The sequence below is a fragment of the Haliotis asinina genome, chromosome 7 (genome assembly GCF_037392515.1).
Source record: "Haliotis asinina isolate JCU_RB_2024 chromosome 7, JCU_Hal_asi_v2, whole genome shotgun sequence".
Taxonomy (NCBI): domain Eukaryota; kingdom Metazoa; phylum Mollusca; class Gastropoda; order Lepetellida; family Haliotidae; genus Haliotis; species Haliotis asinina.
This window is the reverse complement of record NC_090286.1, coordinates 35,319,463-35,343,592: the sequence shown is the minus strand read 5'-3', so window position 1 is coordinate 35,343,592 and position 24,130 is coordinate 35,319,463. Positions and strand designations below refer to the sequence as shown.

Sequence of the window (24,130 nt, the reverse complement as noted above, 5' to 3'; positions counted from 1 at the left end):
ATCTGTACACCGTGACATATCAGAAGTACTTTTCCATGAAGCATTAAACAATCTCATTATATTCTTACTTGCTGATTACATTTTTAGGGAGTTGTGTATTCTTTCAGAACCAGTTCAAGTTCTGCTATGATGCAGTACGAGATTACCTGGAGAATTTCTCCACTTACTCCAACTTCACCTGAAGACTTTACATGAAGCATCAACAAGGTTTCCTATTACTGCTGCCGTGATGACTGTACACTTCATGGCATATATTGTCTGCATTTTGTCATACTGTTTAACCAGGATTTGTGCCAATTGTTTTGTTACTTTGTACTGTTTTTGTTTATCATTTTGTTAATGTACTAGTACTTGATATTGTGCCATAGTGATGTATTTCTTTTCATTAATGTCTTCGAAATAATTATTTACCTGATGTATATGTATACTATACTTATATACAAAGTTATTGTCGATTCTATAAGGCAAGAGTACAGTTTCTTGCTGTCGTGTTAATACTTTATGGTGAAATTTTGTAGATCTCACATTTCACTTGTTATTGTCATCACAGGTTGTTTGTTCTTGTTGACTAGTGTGGTTTGTACAACTTACTGAAATTACTGGAACAAGGGTTACAGATTTGCTACATTAGTGTATATATGGTGTTTTCTGAACATACATTTGAAGCTTCAGAAGCGGTTGTGTTGTAACAGTCAAAGAACATGGTGGGGTATGATATGGATAGTTATGGAAGTGAGGAAAACCTTTACAAATTATGAAAGTGCATGTTCATATGAATGACAAATGCTATGTTTATTTGGACAGTTGAATCTTTGGAAATAATCATAACACTGATGGCATTGTTGGAGTCCAAATATGTTAATGCTGCTGATTTTAAGGGCTTTTGAGATCATTTGGGGTTTTTTCTAATATCTGACACAAGCAAATCTTTGGAGCAAGCTGAATATCTGCAGAAATGTATGTCAAAATAATATAAATGTATGATCTAAAAATCATCTTGTGTCACAGTACTTAATATTTCTTTTGTAAGATTTCTGACTAAAAACAGTTGTCCTTCTCACTCACTTTATCCATACTTGTATATTATTGAGTCAAAAGACCAAAACTTGTGATTGTAAGAATGACAAAAGACGATCTCTCAGCAAGATAACTTGTCTGATTATTTTCTATTTTCATGCCAGTATCTCAAAGTTTCCACATTAAAATTTGATATTTTCATTGGGCTGAATAGGCCCTCTCTGTACCTATGAGCTGAAAATGTGTTATTGTTCTTCCTTGCATAAGGTTTTTAACATTAGTTGACTTAGTTTAAGTACACAGTTGGATTATGGCAGTGAGGCATTGTGAAATTGATAGGAAGTAAGCTACATGGACCTAGATTTTTCTGCTGTGAGAGCTTGTCAACGCAAGACGCAACCCTCAGGATACTGAAATAATTCCACGAAATCATAATGACTGGTTCATGACATTACAGAAAGTGTATTGGCATAGGACCAAACTCACAGAATGTTATCATACTGTTTGGAATCATTTCCAGTTCATGTTACAAGGACTAGTCACACATATTCTTACAGTTAACTCCAGTTAGTAACATTGCATAAAAATATTTTCAGTGGAGAATCACTGACCTCGGACCAAACTTACTAAATATTTTTTAAACTTACACAGTGTCATTATTTTGATATGTGCCATGTAGACCAAGAAGAGAATATATCATTGAAGACAATTGTAATCGTACACATTGTGCCTTGTCAGGTAGTCCTGGGTACTTTCACACTACTGGTTATGTTTTGTTTACATGTGATCTAGTTTGGAAGACTTACACACATTTGTATACACAGTAATAGACAGTGATACAGTTATGACAATCATGTAAACTAGACCTAATTCAGCATTTATTATTTATTAACTCTGGCCTGGAAAATTGATTTGAATATGTTTTTCATACACGTTATTTATCTTTCTATCTATCCATTTATCTCAGCATTTTGTGCATAATCTTAGACCTGGAAGTTTTGTGTATTATTATTATCTTGATTTGGAAAACTGATACTCATTTGTCTTGTCATCAGCAAGATCAAGTCCTAACTGCAGTTTACAAACACATCATGATCTTCATCAAATGTGACTGGTTCTTTATTATTCACAAGTGGACTGTAATATTGAGAATTACTAGAGACTTCCAGCAACTAATTGTTGGATTTCTGTTTTACACCAGGGCTCATGAATCAACCAGTGACTATATCATGAAAACATCATATCCTTTCTGGGGCGGTGAGGGAGCCACATGGTTGAAGTGTTCGCTCGTCACACCGAAGACTGGGTTTGATTCACCTCATGGGTACATTGTGTGAAGCCCATTTCTAAGGTACCCTGCCTTGTTACTGCAAGAATATTGTTAAAAGCATTGTAAACCGTGAGATCTCTCACTCAAACCCTTTCTTCTGGACACTTGGTTGGGATGCTTATTGGTACCTATGAAGAAATATGTTAATCAAGGTTCAGCGACTGGGAATGGTATGGTCTAGTTAAGCAGTGTTCAAATACATAACAATGAGTACATAGTTGTCCATGTTATTGACAGGTCAGATTGACATTCTGTGAAGCATGAGTATCGTGGATGTGGAGGTTTAGGAGTTTTATAAATATTAAGGCTTAGATTGTTTACATGAAAAAAAAAACGTGATATACAGAACTCTATTGTCTATCTTTTGATGAAGATAGTTTGTTGCAATGTGTTCATAATTATCATGAAAGCATAATAGATCCTTTGTATTCAAGGTTTGTTTCATCTCTTTAGATTTATCATTTTATAGTATGTCATGGAGGACAGTGTGTAATTGTGTAATATAGCATCACAGGAGACAGTGTGGATTTGAATCTGATGAAACACATTGTTGTAAATAGCCGAGGCTAGCAATGAACTGATTGATCGGTACGTAGCTTTTGTATGTCTGTTTTAGTACTTGGTACATAATGTTTTTTGAAGTATTAGGGAGTCACCAAATATTATGTGGCAAAATCGTGTCATAATTTGTAGGTGATATTCCATGCCAATTTCCCAGAAAAATTAATTGAAGTCAGCTTGTGCCAAGATGCAGTAGATGTAGTACAATCTGAAGTGTGTTTTGTTTTCAATTTTTGGACATCATTTTCACCTTCATCATATTTGAGACATTGGACCAAGACATTGTTTTTGTGCTAAGATGGATTTCAAGGATTGGCAAATGCCTTGAAGACTTGCCAAAGTCACCATTATTGTAGGATACCAAAGACAATGTAGATGCATTATGAGATCCATGCTTCTCTCTCCCTCAGACAAATCCTTTAACAATCTACTGGTAACACTGAGGCTAAGTCTGGCAACAACATGGTGCACAAATCTGTTAAACAAATTAACAGGTCCTTCTATGTTGAGAGGAATGAAAGTATTTCATTCATGTTAATGTTTTATTACATATTGTATGGCATTTTACTGATAGTGAATAGTATGCAGCACTTGCCGTACTGTTTTCAGTAAAGAATATACCAGGTTTTGTGATGTCTGAAATAGTCTGAGCCTTAATCAAACATGATCTATACTTGCCATATTTACAATTAGTAGATGAACGTGTGTTTTTAGAGTCAGGTAAATATAACAACAATAAACTGATTAGGGAAGTAATCCAGCAGCTTAAGTTTACATATGGTGATTTTATCATGTTTTCAGGACAAAATGTATTGTCACATTTACTTTGAATATTTTACTTACCATATATGTGCTTTTTATGACATGTAAATGATTTTAGATGTCAGCCAGTAGTACTTTTCTATTAAAAGTATCTTCCACAAGGATGCAGTAATCAAACTGGCTGTTTACTGGGAAGTGGTCATAATGATTTGTGACCTGACGGACCAATTAGAATCAAGCATTTGTTAAAATTATGGTAGAATTATATGATAACAATCATATAAGTGGCAAAACAAATGTATTATATTCTTGACTGAAATAACAGTACAGTTTTAGAATGTATATTGAATATTTTATGATCAAATACTGTTTTCATATTTTTTTTAGAATTTTTGGAAAGTTATAGATCAACCTTTTATTATTATGTGTGTTGGTGATTAGATGCTTAACTCTTAGAGTGAGGGTTTGAATCCCAGATGGAACAACAACCCCATAGATATACTAGAATATGTACTCTATTGAGAACGTGTAATCCCAAGTAAAATGAATATTTTGTCATTATTTTTACTGCAGAGAGTCAGTGAGTTTCTTTTGTGATGATGCAGCATTGATAAGAGGTATGATGAAGAGAAGAGTTATGTTATTTGCTGATAGGTTTAGAGTGAGACTTTAACAAAAGTGAAGTGGTGAAATAACTTCCACGGTGACACAAGGTCACCTTGTACATTATGTCAAGCATTCTCTGATCACCAGGACTTCCACTAAAACACAAGTTCACTCTAAACATTGTGTTTAGCATTGTGTCTTAATTTCATGACTGCCACAGAGCGACTGCATAGTAAATCATCAATTAGCACTTCTGACAGGTATGTTGATAAGGAGGGAAAACAATATATGGATGAACAGCTTTATTACAGTGAGAGTGATTGTGTTATAACCTACACCAAAACGTCACTTTCACTGCAATAACGAAGTTGTTTATTTCTTATTCTTCCTTACTGCTCCAACTTCTAAATACCTCTGAAAGATGTTAAGTGTGTTGATTTGTCATAAACAAACACTGTGTAGTTTTCATATATATTTTTCAGCATTATTATTCCAGGGCGCCACAACACATAGTGATCATAGAGCTAAGACAGTTGTAATTTATGTTGTTTAACTTACTCAGTGCTAAGATAGTTTGGGGAAACATTACACTGGCAGGTCATGTATTTTTGACACCATTGATGTACTCAAACCGTGGAAGAATAGTATTTATCTGTACTTCATTGGTTATGTTAACATGAGATTTCTGATTACAAACATGCATATTCTGACTAACAGTGTACTAGAAGGCTTACATACAGGTAACATGGGGACTGGTCATTTACAGGCATAGCAACTTTCTGCAGATTTAAATCCAAATCAGTCAATCTTGAAATACATCTGAATCCGAGGAGAAAGTATTTTGGGGACGATTTCCAACTTATCAGCGTCAAGTACTAGTACCCACATGTGTCTCTTGGGCTATCAAATTTCAGAATTTCACTGTAACTACTTTTGATACAGCTGATTTTCAGCTGAAGTCACTTTCACCTGTTGCCATCCCTGCATTTAAGATTTTAGGAGGGAAAATGATTGGTCTTAGGATTGTATCTAACTATGCTGAAACCACCGATATCCCCAACACCAATCCCACCTACCCAACATCTAGTTCTTCTTTAATGTTCAAACATATAATGTTTATATTAAGAACCATTTATTTCATGACACCTCCCCAGCCCTACTAATCTCACCCTGTAAAATAAATGGCCAGTCCCTTGTCAAACTGGAGTCCTTCGGGAGTTTTTATCCGTAAATAACACTTTTAATGTTTCAATGTTGTGCATGATCTGTAAAATACCCTGATGATGTATATTTACCATTCATACCTGGAATTTTCTGTGTATAAAGTCTTACTAGAGCAGTATTATATTTTACCAATTTCTGCATACATACCTTGTTATTTGTTTTGTGCTTACAGTGTGTTATTGGTGCTCATACTTGAAATAAACCACATCATCACCCACATTGGAGGGCATCCTTCAAGGGCCTTCTCATTATCATTGCTTGTAGATAGCATAATTTCTTCTTTCAAGTTCATGGAAAATATGAGTAGATTTTATGTGAGGTGAAATATAGTGTCTGTTTTGTTCGTCCAGATTAGTATTAGATGTGGTGACATTGTCCTCATGTAATAATAAGCATTGTTTTCTTTCTCTTTTACAAGATTGATCCTAAAACCTGACTGTCATGTTTGCTGACGGTTAAAGCAATTGATTGACTATTGTCAGCCTTTCTAAGACTGCAGTTTTGTGTAAGCCCATACTCTTTAGGTAATTACTCTGTCTACAAAATGGTTGGAAAAATTTTCATTGACAATAATTGAGGAAGAAATATTCATTCATTTTTTTGCCCCAGAATATCTCCAGGTTCATGATCCACAGCAATTGTGTTACTAAAGACATCAATATGTTGTACTCTATTTTATTTTACCTGTCAACTGTTTAAATATACCTAGTCAAAATGGATGAATGTATACTGAGGGAAACAAATAAGGGAAGACCTGTTCATGGCAGTTTTTGTTTATTTATAGATTTCCTACTAGCACTTTTCTAAGCTGGTGATGGAAACTGGAAAATATTAAAGGAATGCTTGAATTTTCCTGTGTTCCATTAATTGCTTCTCTCAGTATATTACAGAATTATTCAGATTTGAAGTCTCACCATGAATGAAGTCTGTCACATTGATTTGGTTGGAATGATCAAACATTGTAACTTATGCACAATATATCGAAACATGGAAATTATTTTGTCAGGAGATTTAATATATTTTTCAAAATTACTGTGCTGAGTCTAGTCTGAAGTTACATGCACTCATGCCACACACTAAATATTGACCTATCTGAATAGCAGTTGAATTTCTCATTACAACTGTGGCCTGTCTGTAAACTAATTCTCAATTATTCAAACCATGAGCTGTGGTCCAGAAACTACTCCTGTAACAAACAGTATGTAATACAATATTTGCACATGGATTTCGACAAGATTCAGTTTGTACGTAGTTTACATGTCAGTATAACAGTAGTCTAACAGCTGACTGGTGGCTCTGACACAGATTTGGAAAGGTGTCTGGTTATATGTTGTATATATGCTAGGTAATGGAACCACATACTTCAGAATGTATTTACATTTGTTTTGTAATGTGCCTTATGATATGCACCTTTTGTATGGAAATATTTCATCTTAATGATATCAATACTAATACCAGATTTTGCAGCGAATTGAACTGTTTCAACTTTTAAGTCAGGTTCTTTCTTCAAGCTACCTGAACTGATGGGTCACTGGCGACATCATCTCAGGCTGCAGTGTGCTGAATTTCATTTCTATTACGTGCTACAAACTCATGATGGTGGGTTCAAATCCTGGTTTGGCCAAATTGTTTCGAGTTTGTTAGCTAGGTTACCATGTTCAAGTGGTTAACATGTAAGTTAGAGAGTGCTTGGGCACACTGCAATACAACAGCAATACTTCCCATTCACTCGCATCCATATTTGACCCTCTCCAGTCTTGACAGTTTTCTCCATTGGCTGCCTGTGTCATGTACTACAGTTTGTTCAGCTTCCCCTGAGCTACTCTACACATGCATGACCTGATAGGTCAGTTGGCACAAATAGCAGGTCGAGGTAACTTCATTGATAGGGAAGCAGAGAACGTTAAATGACGACCTTGTCTCAGCTGTTCGGACATGTTGACAATCATCTGACAACGTTGCACCCCATCACAATAATAGACCCAACCAGTTGTGACACTGTCACGCAAGCTGTAGTATGTGTGTGACCCACTTTTCTATAAAATGACTTTTGAACCTGTCATTTTCAGTAGACTTACTCTCTCAGAATCCCTTTAAATTAATTTCCTTTTCAGGCACCACTTTTCAGTGACTTTTGCTCACAACTGATCTCTGCTTGCCATTGTCAGCAAGATTATTAAATGTGTATATATTGAAACTTTTGTTTACTTAGGAATTTGGACATAATTTGATGATCTGATGAGTTTGTAGATTTGCTCAATGATTTTGTTTTATAAAATTTTGTCCTAATACAGGATACTAGTTGTTATTCTAGACAGTAACAGATCTTACCATTTGAACTATATTTTACTAATTTCCATTTTCTTGATTTTCTGTGAACAAATTAACAATTCCCCTCACAAAATGTCTTTACTACCATGCAGGTGATCTGTGTGAGCATCAGATTGCAGCACAAATGGTTGGTATGTTTCTAATATTCATATTGTACTCAAATATTTGTCTTGACATATGTTTACAATATGAAAAAGTAGTTTAGAAATCCTATATGGAAGCCAACCTGTTTGTGTGATCATAAAAGTATTTTTATCTTAACATAATTATATTGATATTCATATTTAGTATCTTATTTATCAAATCAAAATTCATGCATATTGAAACAAATATCATAGTTTCTTTCCAATTCAGGAAAAATATACATAAGCAAGACTACTTATAGCACACATCAGTGTTGTTGAATAAGAGTTGAACTTGTTCCTATTGTTGACAAGAATCATAAACCTCAAGTTCTGTGCAAGTTACTATTTCTCTGTTTGGAATAGTAAGGTCTTTGGAAACAGTGTATTGTTGTGAATCTTTTTTTGATTAATTGATGTTAAAAGGCATTCATACAACAAAAGATCTTATGTTCACATAAGTTTAATGAGTCAACTTAGTGCAGGTGATTTGTACACAATGAAACGAGAACCAGATTTTAATTATAACCAATATACTTTTGCAGGAACATCGATATTCTGTTTATATATAGTTAGATATTTGTCTCCTTATGCCAGATTTCTAGCAAACATAAAAGTTGGGCTGTTTTCTCCTATGTTGTCACTTATACATAACAACAGACTTATTTTCTTTAGCTTGTTCTGTACAACATGTCTTTGATATTGAAGCTTTTGTGGATTCTGTTTCTGAATTTACAACATAATCAAGTGTATTATGGAAAATTAAAATGTACTTCAGGTTTTGATTTGAAAAAGTAACAAAGGTGCCACTGAATGTTTCCACCATTGTTTTCTGACAGTGTATATATGAGAAAATGTACAAATTTTGTTTTCTGTACCTCAATTTTTCAACCAATAGATCAATGTCTATGTAGTACTGTACAGTCCATAGAGCTGAGACTAAGTATTTCTGGAGTACCAAATTGATCTTATTGGCAGTAACCAACTGCTGATATACCTCTAATGTTGAATAAACTATGCTGTCACAGTGTGGGCTTTGTTTTTGTTCTGACTAGGTAACATTGCCTTGCACCAAGCTGGAGATAAGGAGGCCACGTTGACAGAGACTGCTCATTACTGGCTTCTGTGAAATGATTTGATGCCATGCATAGATATGTATCTTTCCAGTCTCATTAATGTGTTCTTTAGGAAATTGCTTCCGATTTTCTCTTAAAATTCTTTTTGTATACCTGATGTAAAGTCATTAAACACAGAAAGCGTCCATATGATTTTACTCCCAGATATTTCTGTATGATCAGTGATCATGGTAGGTTTTGTACGAGTGCATGCAAAAACAAATTTCTTAATATGTAGTGCAAATCTTTTGCACATGAAATTTTCAGTACAATCCCCAATCGTGTTAAAATCTATTGTTTGTTATAATTATGCAGATCAGAATCAATGTGTCCAAAATGCATGCAAAATATTTTATATGCATTAACACACTGATGATACATACTGCATTGCAGAAACACATAATCATGACTTTGGCTGGGCATTTAACTCTGGATAAATATTAACAAAGAAAATGAAAACAAGTAAAAATGCATGCACGTTTGGGTCCATGTTGTCGAAGATACATCAAAGCAGAACCACTTTCAAGACATTTATTATTTGGTTATATACATGACATATCTTACAGAACAATGCTTCAGTGTTAAATGTACAATAGTTGAACAAACAGAAAACAACAGTATTTAAACAACAAAAACATTACAATCAGGTAAGAGATGAATTCATCAACTTGAAAGTCTACATAAAAGTACTTTTTATTAAAATTCAACCAATTCCTCTGATCCATATCATTGCATGTTTATTGACAATTAAAACAGCATATTAATTGCTTCAAACCATAATTACATCTATGTACACACCATGAGATATGAACAGAAAATACGTCAAAGGCTATCTACTAAATATACAGCAATGTCACATGGCTGACTAGCAAGAGACTGCCAGAACTCATCACCTACAAAGGGCGTGTGTCCAACCACAGGCACTTGACAACAGATCAAAATAATGCGTCTATTCAAACACCATCCTTTCATACTATAGGAATATAAAACAGTGTCCACATAATTTGGAAGGGAAGCAAGAGGTGAGCCATTTTTATCAAATGAGTGCACTTAGAGAGATCATTACACAGCAGAAGAGGGTAATGCTTTGTTATGCACTTTTAGCTCAATATGTGGAAGGGAGTCATATTTCATCATCATATGTTTGTCAAGAAATATTCCTTTTCACTATATATCATGTCTGTACAACATATTGTGAGACCTGCTGACGAGTCACCATGAGATATTGGTAACAGGTGTTGGAGTAATCCCAGTATATGAGAGGAACTGATTACTGCATGGTATTGAAACATTAATGGATTTCTAGAAGAGTATTTACAAGCTACATTTTCTATAAAGTGTTGTATGATGTTAAATAAAAACACAACTTCAAATACACTTTAAATCCAACATTACCTCATTATGTTAATTGTTAGTGTTTCTGATCTACTTTCTCAAATAACAGTTTTGGGAAACAAAGTGGATCTCTGCGTCATTTATCTAACACAGGGCAAGCTCAAGATGATAATAACATCCTGCAGCTCTCATGCTAAAGGGACAGCAATTTTCAGATATTTGTTGCTTGTTTCAGTCAATCCTTAATCTCGTTTAACAAGTAGCTATGACTTAAGACTTGTGCACCAACTACCACCAGTCAATGTTTGCTGCAGGAATAACAATCATTATATTAAGACACGAAAACAGCCATAGCACTATTGTATCCTTAAATAAATAATAAGTTTCAGGTTAATCTATATACAATCTATATCCTGAAAGCTACATAGCCTCTTGTGAAGGAGTCACTCATGTATCCCAACACATCCGTCCTCCAAATCATTTGTGATCAAATGTGTTAATGTGATGATTAATATTGGTCACCTCAGACAAGCTCAGAATCAAAATTGTTTCAGCATTTTAACTGTTCCATTATAATGCAATTTCATACACATATCATAATTGTCAAGATAAGAAACAAACCTAATTTGATCATTACCAATCCCACATATCCTGGAATTTTGTACACAGGTTTACAAGGTAGTAAAATATTTGCTAAACACTGCATCCCCATCCAAGAACAAGTCAGCATCCTTCCCAAGGGGTATATGGACTTGCACAGCTCAAGTAAGTGTTGAAGAGCAGAAGTGATACATACCATTCCAAAAAGTAGGAGATATTCCACTATATACCACAAGCCAAGGTCAATGCTATATGAGAAAAAGTAATATATATATCCATACAGATGAAACATTTCCAAAGGAGTGGAATAAATTGTCACATTTTCCCTTAATTTTTCTTTATCATGTGTTCCTCCTTGGCCTCCTCATATGAATGTTATCAGTCTTGTAAATCAAATATCCCCTACTTTTTTTAACAGTATACTAACCAACTTACACAAAGCTGGTCCACAAACTTGGTGAGCCTTCCAAAACGCAGAACATGATCAAAGGTTTGACCCTCTCTCATCTGAACCAAATGAACCAGCCTCAGAATGTGTTACAAGGCATAATAGCCTGACAAAACAATGGGCAAAATGCACCGAAGATATACATTCCATATGACTCCTGATGCTCGACACAGAGACACCCTGGAATGTCCACAATAGGGATAGATGAATGAAAGAATATATGTTACAAATCTACATTTCCTTAAACAAAACAGAATCCACATCTCTCTGGTAACAGGTTCATATTCAGATGCAGCACTTTCCACTTCCTTAGAACACATAAACACCAACAAAAGAATACACTTAGGGAGACTGGGATAAAACATTTGTACATCATACATGGTAAAACAGCTTTGTAACAGCAGAAACAGTTATTACACCATAATCATGAAAGCCTCAGGTTTTATCATATATTATACATGCAGATACATTGCTTCTGTTAATACGCCCACACCACTGTACTATATTTCTCTTCGGAATCTGTCACTTACACCTGGGTTGGTGGCTGGGATTGAGAAAACTGGGCTAGTAAAGCCTTCTAGATCAAGGTATAACTGACATGCATTCTGTACATCCCATATTGAACCCAGCTTCCTAGATTATTATGAAATCCAACTTCAGCATGAATACATAATTCTATACTGTTGTCAAGAAACTGTAACTCCATTCATGTAATTATATTCATGCATACATTGAAATACTATTCACTGATACACACTTTACTGTGGGATGCTGAAGCACATCTGTGACAATCAATTAAACAGTTTATTTCCACACTTAGTCCCCTATTTAATAAAACAGCAAGAAAGAGTTATCTCTCTTATACCAGACTATCCTTACCAACTTTTAAACACTGCTCAACAGGAAAAACATATAAAAAAATGTAAAAAATCCAGCGAACACATTCTGCAAAAACAACAATAATTATTTTGTAATTAAACATCAAAATATTCTCATGGAAACAAATAAGGGAGCATGTGAAAGTACAAGTGTTCCTTTATGCATTTCCAAAATTTCACACAGTGCAAAACACACCTTGTGAAGGAACCTGGAAAAGAATAAAGGAACACTTGTATTTCATGTGTTCCTTTAGTTGTTTCCATGTGTATATAATGATTCAAGACCAGAAGCTATTAAGCAATTTCTATCTGGGTAGAGATTCCTGAAAAAATGGGACACAGATTTAGGGAGGGTTAATGATCGGATATTTGTTTTGTGTTCCTCCATTCCAGCCACCACAGCCCATGCAGTACATGACAAAGGCTTCATCTTGACACAATACAGTTCCTACAGAATCTCCGCTACAGACTGACTAAACAGCTCTACATAAGGCAGCCTTTAGGAATAAGCACTTTGATGTTAACAATTCTTACTGGACATCACAGACTTGATTAGGAACATCTCACCACTACCTACTACTGTACATCAATACCATAATATTGCTCCCAAGGTAAAGTTGAAGAAATATATTTAATTACTGGTCCATGCTTGTAACCTTTCCCTAGATACTACAGCTTCCTATGTGTACCCCTAACTCTTATAAAATATATCTGCTTGTTTTTTTGTACAAATATATTTGGTTAATATGAATACTTATGTTTTTTTACAGTAACATTTGTCAAAATATTTAACCATTACATGAACAATGATAAATATTTTAAATACTCTGTGACAGCCAGTGTGTTGGCACCAATCTGAAAGTCTTCAAATGTATGATCACACACATGCTCTGAACTATCTCTACAAAACAAGTAAAGCTTTAAGATTTAACTACAACAGATGCTACCAGCTGTAAGCTGTAAATTGTGGTCATCCATCAGACAAGACTAGCCTTGTCACAACTTGTAACTTATGAGAATAAAGAGATATTTTTACACAATCAAATACTGCACAGTTACATGTATCAAAAAGATTTAAATGTTTCCAAACAAGATGACTAAGCTCCTGTGAGAAAACTATCTGAACATTGTTGGCAAACTTTGCTCTCAAAAATTTACTCACTCAGCCAATAGATTCTGAATGCATTAAAAACATGATATTTATAGACACCCTGCCATTACTTCACACCTTACACAACCATACTGCTTGCAATTACTACGTAATTGCTATCAAACAGCTGAATAACTGGGCTATTAACCGTCGAACATGCAGACACTTCAACACAACAAATGAAGCTGTGTCAGTTGCTTAGGGGCATATGACATGGTGACGTAGCCCCTGGAAGTACTTCCTACAGTCATATGCAGGATAAGTGTAGCTGGTGTGACTCACTGCTACACTACACCTACACAAACCATAGAGAGGTTTGAGCAGGTAGGCTACATCTCTAAAAGATGTTTCAAGGCAAAACCATAGAATAATCAACTTCTTGACAATATCAACATGATCCTTAGATTACACTCTCACAGGTGTATCGAGGCAAAATTTTAGAATAATTAGCCAGCGTTCCAAATACCTATTTGCCCAAAAGCCTAGGACAGGTTATCTCCAACGCAGATTGCCAGATTTTCAAATTCACCTGCCCGACGGTCCAGTTAAAATTTAGTACATGAAGATATTTTGTGGGCAGGTACGTTTTTGGTCAAGACTGGCAAGTTTTACATCTAACCAGCCCGCTGGTCTGGATGAAATGTTTTGGAGTTTCACACCCTGAATCAACGAAACAAATTATAGTCTGAAAACTGTCTCGCTGTAACACGATTCTTAAGGAAATCTCTCTCAGACGTCTGTGTTAAGGCAAAACTTTAGAACAATCAACTTGGAGACAAATCATATCCTCAAACCAATTTCTCCAGAGTATGATTCTTACTTGCAGTTGTAAACTTAACTTGTTCACAAATTATAGCCTGGAACAGATCTCTCTACAGCAGGATTTATAACTATAAATGCTTTTACAATGTCTGAATACAGACTGGCAAAATGGCAAATGGCATATGATGGCATCAACACTGTCTTATAATCTATCACTCCTAAGACACATCCTGAGGATGCCAAGATACAGACATTATACAGTATGACTTCACAATTATTGCCAACAACAATTTTCACCCCATGAGGCAAGTATAAACTTGTTTCAACTCTGTGGTCTTTGTGGTCAGATTTTAATTTTTCAGATATTTACCCAACATATGAAGGGCAATTTTCTCGGCACAAAGACCAAGTTGATCTCACTTCCACCTGTTGGGAATCATAACCTTTTGAATCAAAGTGACAGTGGCCATGCTAATTTCATTAGTACATCTGAGTCTGTCTGACAGAAATCGTAATTAATGAGTTATCTAGAACACACATTATACATGGACACTAAAACTACCCTCATACACAGTGTGAAATATTAGCACAATTATGCCCCTCCAGTCACTAGAAGACTGTTGACAGTGACTCTGATTGTCACTGATTATAGTACAGGTGTATAATGGTACTCCAGTCAGGTGATCACAGCATGGTAAACCTGACGCAGAAACAGTTGTGACAGTGGCCCTGGTCACTGGTGATGTACCTGTAGAGTGTGGTACTTGTGTCTAAGACCACATGCGATCAGACAGTTCACTGCGACCCTGGTCGCTGGTGCTGTTGTACTGGTAGAGTGCGGTACTTCTGTCTAGGATCACATATGATCAGACAGTTGGCAGTGGCCCTGTTTGCTGGTCACTGGTGATGTTGTACTGGTACACTGTGGCACTTCTGTCTAGGGCCACATGGTATCAGACAGTTGACAGTGGCCCTGGTCGCTGGTGATATTGTACTGGTATAATATGGTTCTTCTGACTTGGGTCACATGTGTTCAGAGCGTGGTCCATCTGGACAGCAGGCCGTCACAGAAGAGGATGTTCTGCGTGGGGTAGATGGCAGAGTGCTCCTCCTTGTCCTCTGGGACCCCAGATGACTCGATTTCCGATATCACAGATGGATTCTATACAAAAAAAATCATTCATCAGTCAAAGCATGTAAATCTGTTGAGAAAAATATACCATCACGCTCAGTGACTTGAATTAAGATCGGAGTGACGAATGCAGTTAGTTACTGTGTGTATAAACTACTGTGTCTGTTACAGATTGTGCAGAGAGACCCTGCATATCCAGACACATTCATTTTTACATAAACTGTCTGGATATCTTGATTACTGGCATCCAGTCTTTGGTGTTGAAATAGTAGTGACCATACACTCTCTGTCAGATAACCATCCTAATGACCACCAATACTCTGCTGATCGATCATTAATCTGGATGAGCAGACCTGTCTCGTGTCAAAACATGTAGAACACTCACGCTTCACTTCACACAGTCAGCAAAAGATCATAGCTTCTTGTGGGTAAGCAAGTCAAATTTGTGTCGATTTGCCTTGTTGGTTTGTAAAATATACCATCCAGAAACAGAAAGAACCTATCCATTATAGACAGTCACTGTTATAACATCAGAGACTGGGTTTTTTTTAATAAGAATTGACTAGGAAGGCAAGTTTTCCAGATATTTGGGGCCCAAGTAGTATCCAGAGTCTCACTGTACATTAGTGTTTCTGTGAAAGTTACTCATCAGTGATGGGGATGTGGGCATACCTGCCACTCAGTGATGAAGTCCAGGAGTCTGAGAGACAGCAGACGGCTGGAATGCAGCAGACCCTGGAGACTACAGAAAAAGAGACAAGGAGTTAGTTACATCCTTCTGCCACCATGAACACATCAACCAACTCAGACATCTTCATTAACCCTGTGCATGGTCAGTGTTTCAGATGGTGCTGTGACAGTACCTACATAAGTCAGGTCCAGAGGTTCTGAACTAAACAAATCATGAGAACTCAGTTTGCAAGCGACCAATGACTTGAATATCAACGATTCTGTCTTTCATTACAATAGCAATATTCAAATTCAATTCAAGCAATATCAAGGTGGGGGAACATCAGAAATGTGAGGAATGGAACCCAGGCTTTCACTGTGACAAGTGAACACTTTAAGCACTGTGCTACCCCATTGCCTAATTACACCAACAGTGAGTAAGTTATCACAGCAGGTAACACCAGAAATGGGCTTCACACAATATACCCAGGTGGGGAATCAAACCTGGGCCTTTTATCACTTTCTTAATCATTACGATAAGACAACAAATATTTACCATATAGTTACAGTCTCACACAAGCCTGATAATTAATCAAACCAATGACTTTGAGTGACTGAGTGAGTGAGCTGTAAAATTTTATGCTGCACTCAGTAATATTCCAGCTGTTTGGAGGCCGGCTGTAAATAACAGTCTGCACCAAGTAACCCAGTGATCAACAGCATGAGCATTGATCTGTGCAATTGGGAACGAATGACATGTGTCGACCAAGTTAGCAAGCCTGACCACCCCATCCCGTTAGTCGCCTCTTCAAGCATGGGTTGCTGAAGACCTATTCTACCCCAGATCTTCATGGGTCTAGAAAGTCTGAAGTGATGCAGGTTTCAGACATTTATTATGCTGATAAAACGCACAAGCATGGGTAAAGTGCTGACAAACTAAGGAACATCATCCAGACTTGAATCTATATGTAGGGACTTACAAATATGAACCCCCAATATACAGTGAACTATTTGGCATGTTTTGCATTTGTTTATTGTTTAACACCACTGTCAGCAACATTGCAGCTGCATGGCAGTGGTCAATACACAATCAAATCTGGACCAGACAATCCAGTGATCAATATAATGACCACTGATCTATGCTATTGGGATACGATAACATGCGCCAACCAAGTCAGCCATGAAAGTGTGAGTTTAGTCTTATGCTGCATTCAGCAATATATTCCAGCTATATGGCGGCGGACTACAAAGAATTAAGTCTGGACCAGACAATCCAGTCATCAACAGCAGGAGCATCAGTCTACTTAACTGGGATACGAAATGTGTCAACCAAGTCAGCAAATTTCACCACCCATCCTCTGAGTCATGGCTTGCAAGACAGACAGACAGACAGACAGACAGACAGACAGACAGAGCTTGATTCAGTAAGTGATAAAGGAAACAAATCCAACTTATTTTGAAATTGAAACATAAAATACCACATACCTCTCCTGTTTGAAAAGTCCCAGAGAAGAGATTTTATTACAAATGTCTTTGTTCAAACTAGTATCAAACAGCGGTATACCAAAGGAACAGTCCAGTAGGAGCCAGTCTCCTTCTGGTGGCTGGCTGCCAACCCCGTCCTCACTCATGTCCGTTAGATGCAGAGTCAATTTATCCTTCGATGGCTTTGATGGAGAATTCTCCACACTGCCCAAAGCATCAATCTCAGATGCTAATACTTGTGCCGATAAGTCGTCTTTGATTCCATTGGTTGGTTTCTCAATGTTTTCACCAATGGAGGTCAAGGAGCATGACTTATTTATTGGAGAAGCGACCTGGTCATTGTATTTGCTGCATGTTCTGCCGGGCCTGATGAGAGTGATGAAGCCACAGGTGTGAACCAGGTCGATGCTGGAGGAGAGAGCTTGGACCACGCGGTGACAGCTATGATGGGCTTTGCTGAGTGAACCTACAATGAGGATACAGAGAGATTTGTTTCTTGTTTAATGCTGCTCTTACCCACACACCAGCTATATGTGACAGTTTGTTAATGACAGAGCTGACCAGACACACCAGTGATCAACAGCACTGATCTACACAACTGGTATGATTCAATGAAGTCAGCAAGCCAAACTCCTAGATTATGTTAGTTTTTTTTACGACAAGCATGGGATGCTGAAAACCGATTCTAATCCAGATCTCTAACCTAGTCTGGATACAGACAGCTTTTGGTTTGCATCACTGCTAAGACACTGTTGTAGCATCTGACTTTGCTCTCATGGGTGGTGTCTAACCACCTAACATTCTGTTTCATGATTATATGCCAAATCATTGATGACTTATTGCTTTGCCAAACTGTCAAGACAAATATGACAACAATTAAATATGAAGGTGCACTGTAAAATTGGGCAACAAAATTACTGGATTAATCAATTTGTAAATGTTTTGATATTTGAAGTAACTACCTGTTTACGCTCCCTTTAAAAGGTACTGATGCAAAATTCCAAACCACCATTAGTATCAGACACAACAATTTGACTCTTTTTCAGAGCTGAGTGAGTGAATTTAGTTTAATGCTGCTTTAGCAATTTTCCAGCAACGTCACTGCGAGTGATGCTAGAAATGGTCTTCACACATTGTACCCATGTGAGGAAAGCAACCCGGGTTTTCGGTGTGACTAGCAAACACTTTAACCACTAAGCTACCCACCACCCCTTTTCCAGACGAGTTCCACTCACCTTCTTTAAAACATTCAGCAATATTACTAGGTACAATTTTCCAGAACATGTTTGTATTTTAAATTGACATTACCTGGTTCATCTTTCTTAAGAGGGAAAGGTATCTGCAAAGTTTCTCCATCATTCATGAAGCCATGGCCCTAGGAAACAGACATAGAAGGATTTAGGACACACACCAACACATTTCTTAATGCCTAACACACTCACGAAACAAAAGGTCTGCACCAGCACTATTTTTCAAAAGCAAAATATCTGAGATCCACGTCTTTGAAGTGTTACAATAAGCAAACTGATGTTACCTGTACAAAGACTGCTGAATGTGTGAGAGCATCGTTGAGTGTGAGGAGAATATTGGAGGTTGCGATGATGCCAGGATCATGTCCCCATGTTGTCACTAGTAGACGCTCGTATCTCTGAAATAAGAAATCTGGCACTCAGTACAGTCAGAATTCCTGAGTTCTGGAGTTCTAAAATTTACCATAGGAGTGACACGTACTTAATCGCTCAACACTGCCATTAATATAATACTGTCACCACAAAATGTTTCACCATCCTTAATATGATCCTACTTTGAGTCAACAAGTAGTATAGGGAATGATAGTCCGAAAACACTTTTCAAAAACCCCTCTAAAAAGCCTCATTTACTAAATGAGGCTTTGGTGAGACCATTAGCTCTTGCTATTATTGCCCCTACTACAAAGCCACGCCATCACGTTTACCGTGACTTGGCAGGCGGTAACACTGTGCCGTACGGTACGATCAATAATTCTTCTCTTACAAAACCCCTACCCGGCCCACCCCTCAAGTAGTACAAGTTAGGTTCGTCGGCTTTCATATCCACTTTATCTATGTTGTAAGTTTTGACTGACCATATAGGATCGGTGGCTCGCTTACGGCTATCGCCCTCGTGTTCCCCCGGCTGGTATAGATACCTAACTAAGGCCCTATCTGGTATCTGTTTCTCCTTTCCACGCAATGGAGCAGACGACTCTGCTAACACTGATTTTAGTTTGATAGCGTCTGCCGGTTTCTTACCAGTGAGCCGGGTTACTTCATGGTTGATTGCCGACACCACCTCGGGTAACCTCGCTACCCATTCGGTCGATCGTTTTCCAGTGGTTGTCATTTCCCTAGCATATTGATGACCGAACAAGCGCTCAGCCAAAGTCCTATTAAATCTCTCAACTATAGCTTGGCTGCGATGGGCTCCGGCCGTGCCACGTCTGACCTTTGTATCGTGTTTGGCTAGCAGTTGTGAAACGGCACCCATGAACTCCCGTCCGGGATCAACTTGCAGCTCTGTTGGCCAAGTCAGCGGGCTGCGTTTGTATATGCGTTCTAATCCTTTGGCTACTTTAGCCGAATCTTTCGTGGTCAAGGGTTCGGCTTCCTTGTAACGACTGGCTACGTCCACTACGGTTAAGGCATACTTGTACCTCTTATCATGAGGTAGGAACAGTAGGTCTGCCTGGTGAATGCTATTAGGTATGTTAATTCCGAAACTCCTTCTAGGTACGTAGCGTGGCGCCGGCAAATAGATCTGCCACAGGGCTTGTTTTTCAAGCCACGCTTTGGCTTTCTCTGGTGATACTCGTGCCATTTTAGATAGCTTGTCTACTGCGTTAGCTCCTTTCCAATATCCACGCGGGCTGTAATAAATAGCCTCAAATTTTTTCATGTCCATACGCGTATGTGTTTATACCATCAATAGCTATCCAACGTTTCGTGTCCATAGGCGATAGGGACGTCTTGTTTATAGTCAGTCCGTATATCTTATGTCCATCACTTCTAAGCGTGTTCATCTTATGCCTAAAGGTACGGGTCTTGAACAGGGCCTCCTTGAATCTGGCGTGTTTGATGTGTTGTTTCACCACATACTTCTTAACCCCTTTAGCCTTCCGGATCTCACTATTGTCGGCTTTCAATATGGAGTACATCTTAGGCCTCAAACCTATGTACTCAGCTATTGACGTGCCAGCACACTCGTCCTTCATCTTACCTAGGACCTTTTTATTTACCGTGCTGTGCATGGTATGGGTCTTAGGATAGTCGCTTGTGTCGTATAAATCGATGTGTTTTTTCATGTCCTCGTACACGTCCTCGGTTCGAATCTCCATCAGCAGGGAATCCGTGTCAGTGTACAGCACTTCGCACCTGTCGCCGTACTGTTTCTTGAGCTCGTTGTAGTAAAAGTCGTACATCAGGTGTTTGGATAAATCGAGGATACTCATCCCAACGTAAACAGGTCGGTTGAATTTTATGTGGCTTTTCTTCATGTGTATGGCAACTAGGTCGTCTGTGAATATTTTATTACGGTTGAATGCCGGACTGGCTATCAATTTCCTGAGCTTGTCTTCCTCACTAGATCTAACCAGTTTCACGGTTACGCGTTTCCTCAGGTTTTCCATAGTCTTACCAAACACCGAGTTGTTCATGAGCTTGTAGAGATTTTTCTCAAAATCACTGGTGGCTTTTTTTCGTAGGTCTGTGTTCATTCTGATGTAGGGCTCCATCCATGGGCTCTGGTCGAACATGAGCACCCTGTGTATTTTGGTCAGCCTCATACCCAATGACAGGTACAGCTGTAGGTTGCGATAGTGAACTATGTACTTGGTCTTATTCATTAAGTTAGGCACGAGTTTCTCAACGTCCGCCACACGACCACCTGACAAGTTATGTTGGTACTCAGACATCCAGTCTGTGTTAACCTTCATACGTTCGGGCGCAAGGGGATAGCTGTTGTGCGATGTGTGTAATTCCTTGGGATACTCTAAGTCAACTTCGAGGATATACCCTTTGTTCGAATCTGGTGCAATGCTCATAATATCAATGTTTGGTACCCATTCGAATCCTCCTGTAGGTAGATACTGGCTCATGGCCCAGCCGTACAGGTTATTTGCGTCGAGGTAGAGAATGTGATTGGTTGGTTTGTTAGGATCGTAACCTTTCACGTATTGATTATTTGCTTTCGCGTATCGTTTGGATACCATGGAAATCCCACCTCGCAAGCCTTTCTCAATGAATAGGTGCATGTCGTAATCTGTGAGCAATTCTAAATTAACTCCTGTCTTTTTAAGCAAGGCGTCCCACGACAGACCTGGGCTGGTGTAATACCATGCGGGGTCGAGTTTATACTGCTTGAAACATGTTTGCCGAAACGTCTCGAACACGTCGGCTAACAGCAGTACATCTGTCCTCAAGTACAGGTCATGATAATCGCCAAGGTTCTTACAACCAAGTTTATTCCATACGTTAATCGCGTGCGAGTAATCGTCTCGTGAGACGGACGCCTCATTCAGCTTGCTATAAAAACAGTCGATAGGAGGTAGTCTGGTCTCTGTGAACTTAGCCCAGCTATCCATGTACTCATATGGGTATACGCCCTTCCTCATGAGCAGGTGTCTAGTCTCGGCGTCTGTGTATCGATCTGTGATAGGGAAGGTATTGTTGGCCTTGACCAGACTGTCGAGTGACGACAGGAGGAATTGAAACGAGTCAATGAACTTAAGTCCGTTTAAGCTGAAGGAGATGTATCTCTCCATGTTGTTGGGGATGCACGTTATATTACCATCGATTTTCGCGATGGCCTGCATGATCAAGTGAGAGTCGTATCCTCTCAAGTTGTGAAAGACAACGGGAATGTTTATTGTCTTAGGATTGATTTTAAGCTTGAGGTTGCACGCGTTGTGAGCGGCGCCTCTATACTTACCAGTTATGTGGCAGTGATCTCTCACCGAATCACCGTTAAGTGGCGAGTCGCACACATGACAGTTAGTGCTACTGGTGTGAGCTATCTTGTCGGCTCTGGTCATACGCATTGGAGCGATTCTATACAATGCATTCCTAATAATTTTTTCTTCCTCCTGCAAGCACTTTAGAAACCTTTCAGCCGCGTCAGGACCCCTATACACTACCGGAGCTTTCGTTTCCCCGTCACAACGGACGACAATGTATCCAAACGAACAGGCTTTATGCTCTTGTGTTTTTTGTGTGAAGGCACCACTGGGAGCCTCGCCGGCGGCAGCCACTAAGGCTTCGAAGTCGGCGTATATGATATAAGGCACAGACATTTGATTCTTGTGATTGTCGAATTTTAGGATATTTTCACCTTCCTTAGGCATGTCGACTCGTATGGCCGTCTGCCCAACACCTTGGCAATCCTCCAGGTGGGATTCTAATAAATCGGCCCGACTGAAACAGTGTAGGCATCGTACACAAAAGTGTTTTTCCCCAACGTGTTTCGACTGGTCGTGCAACAACCGGCTGAGATGTTTTATCCACGTGTAGTGATACTTTTCACCTTTTTGAATCATGAATAAATTAATAACTTGACAATCCTTCACCGGGCTGACCCTGTGTATTATTGTTGTATTACCTTCGTGCCCAAAGACATTTATAGCCAGATTATTCTGTTTTTCTACTTTAGTGATCTGGGATATTGGGGTGGGTTCATCTATACCATCCCAGTTGAGCCCATCGTCCTGTGGATAATTAGAAGGCCTGTTCGGATTAGTGGCAGCTGGAAATAAGGCTGACCTGATAGATAACCTCAAGCAATCGTTTCCTCTATTCTTAACGTTTACTATGGCTTGTTTGTTCTTATAGTAGGGAGGCAAGGCTAGGTATGACCCACCTCTGAACGGCACGTATTTAGCTATATCTAGATAGACATTATCGATTTTATCTACAGCCCACCCGGACCCCATGTGTGTGTAGCGTTCTAGGTATTCTCGTATCTGCTGAAAACTTGTATCGATTGATGTGTCAATGGTCTCTGCATGTGTGACGACCTCTTGTTTGCCTCGGAAGTAAGGTTGAACATACTCAGTGGTACTCCCAACCTGCTTATCGAGCGACATTTTCACTGTGATCTGAAACTTGATACTTCCTAGATTATTTAGTTCCTGGTTGACCTTATCAGCTATCAGAGGCTTAATATCTGTAATGTCTATGTTTCTATCAATGTGCATGCGCCAACCTCTCAAATAATTGCCTACGGCGTGCTCAGTGCGCACAAACTGTAGGTCAATAGCTCTATTCTGTCGTAATAATTCTACAAGCTGTGGTTTTCTCATACGAGAATACCCACCTAAACCCAAATCGTGTGCCTCGGCTTTCAGTTGTTTTACAGTTGGACGTGCTACTGGGGTATGTGATAACAATGTGGTTAACCCGGCTTTCCCCAGTTTTGAATAACCCGTGTATCCAAGCTGTTTCGCTTGAGCTTTTAACTGTTTTACCGTAGGAGGGACTTCTAAACCTAGTAATCTCAACAATGCTGGCTTCCGCATTCTAGAATACCCGATAACACCTCTCTGCTTTGCGGCCCGCTTGAGCTCGCGCACAGTAGCCATAGTGTTTACACCTA

The 24,130-nt window shown here is 38.4% G+C and overlaps 2 protein-coding genes across 5 annotated transcripts in view; one reads left to right on the top strand and one right to left on the bottom strand.

The window, feature by feature from the left end:
- Positions 1–8,976, top strand: part of LOC137290831 (uncharacterized) — a 51,339-nt gene extending 42,363 nt beyond the window's left edge. For all 4 annotated transcript variants that reach the window (XM_067821975.1, XM_067821976.1, XM_067821972.1 and 1 more), the window contains exon 23: positions 108–8,976. In XM_067821975.1, the coding sequence (XP_067678076.1) occupies positions 108–182 (75 nt within the window). In that variant the 3' untranslated portion in view covers positions 183–8,976. The remainder of the gene's footprint in view (positions 1–107) is intronic.
- A 4,071-nt stretch (positions 8,977–13,047) lies between these two features.
- LOC137290305 (protein FAM91A1-like) overlaps positions 13,048–24,130 on the bottom strand; it is a 33,422-nt gene continuing 22,339 nt past the window's right edge. Inside the window, exons 17-21 of the mRNA XM_067821123.1 lie at positions 19,062–19,175; positions 18,836–18,902; positions 17,528–17,993; positions 16,046–16,115; positions 13,048–15,403 (exon numbers count right to left, since the gene is read on the bottom strand). Of these exons, the coding sequence (XP_067677224.1) occupies positions 15,275–15,403; positions 16,046–16,115; positions 17,528–17,993; positions 18,836–18,902; positions 19,062–19,175 (846 nt within the window). The 3' untranslated portion in view covers positions 13,048–15,274. The remainder of the gene's footprint in view (positions 15,404–16,045; positions 16,116–17,527; positions 17,994–18,835; positions 18,903–19,061; positions 19,176–24,130) is intronic.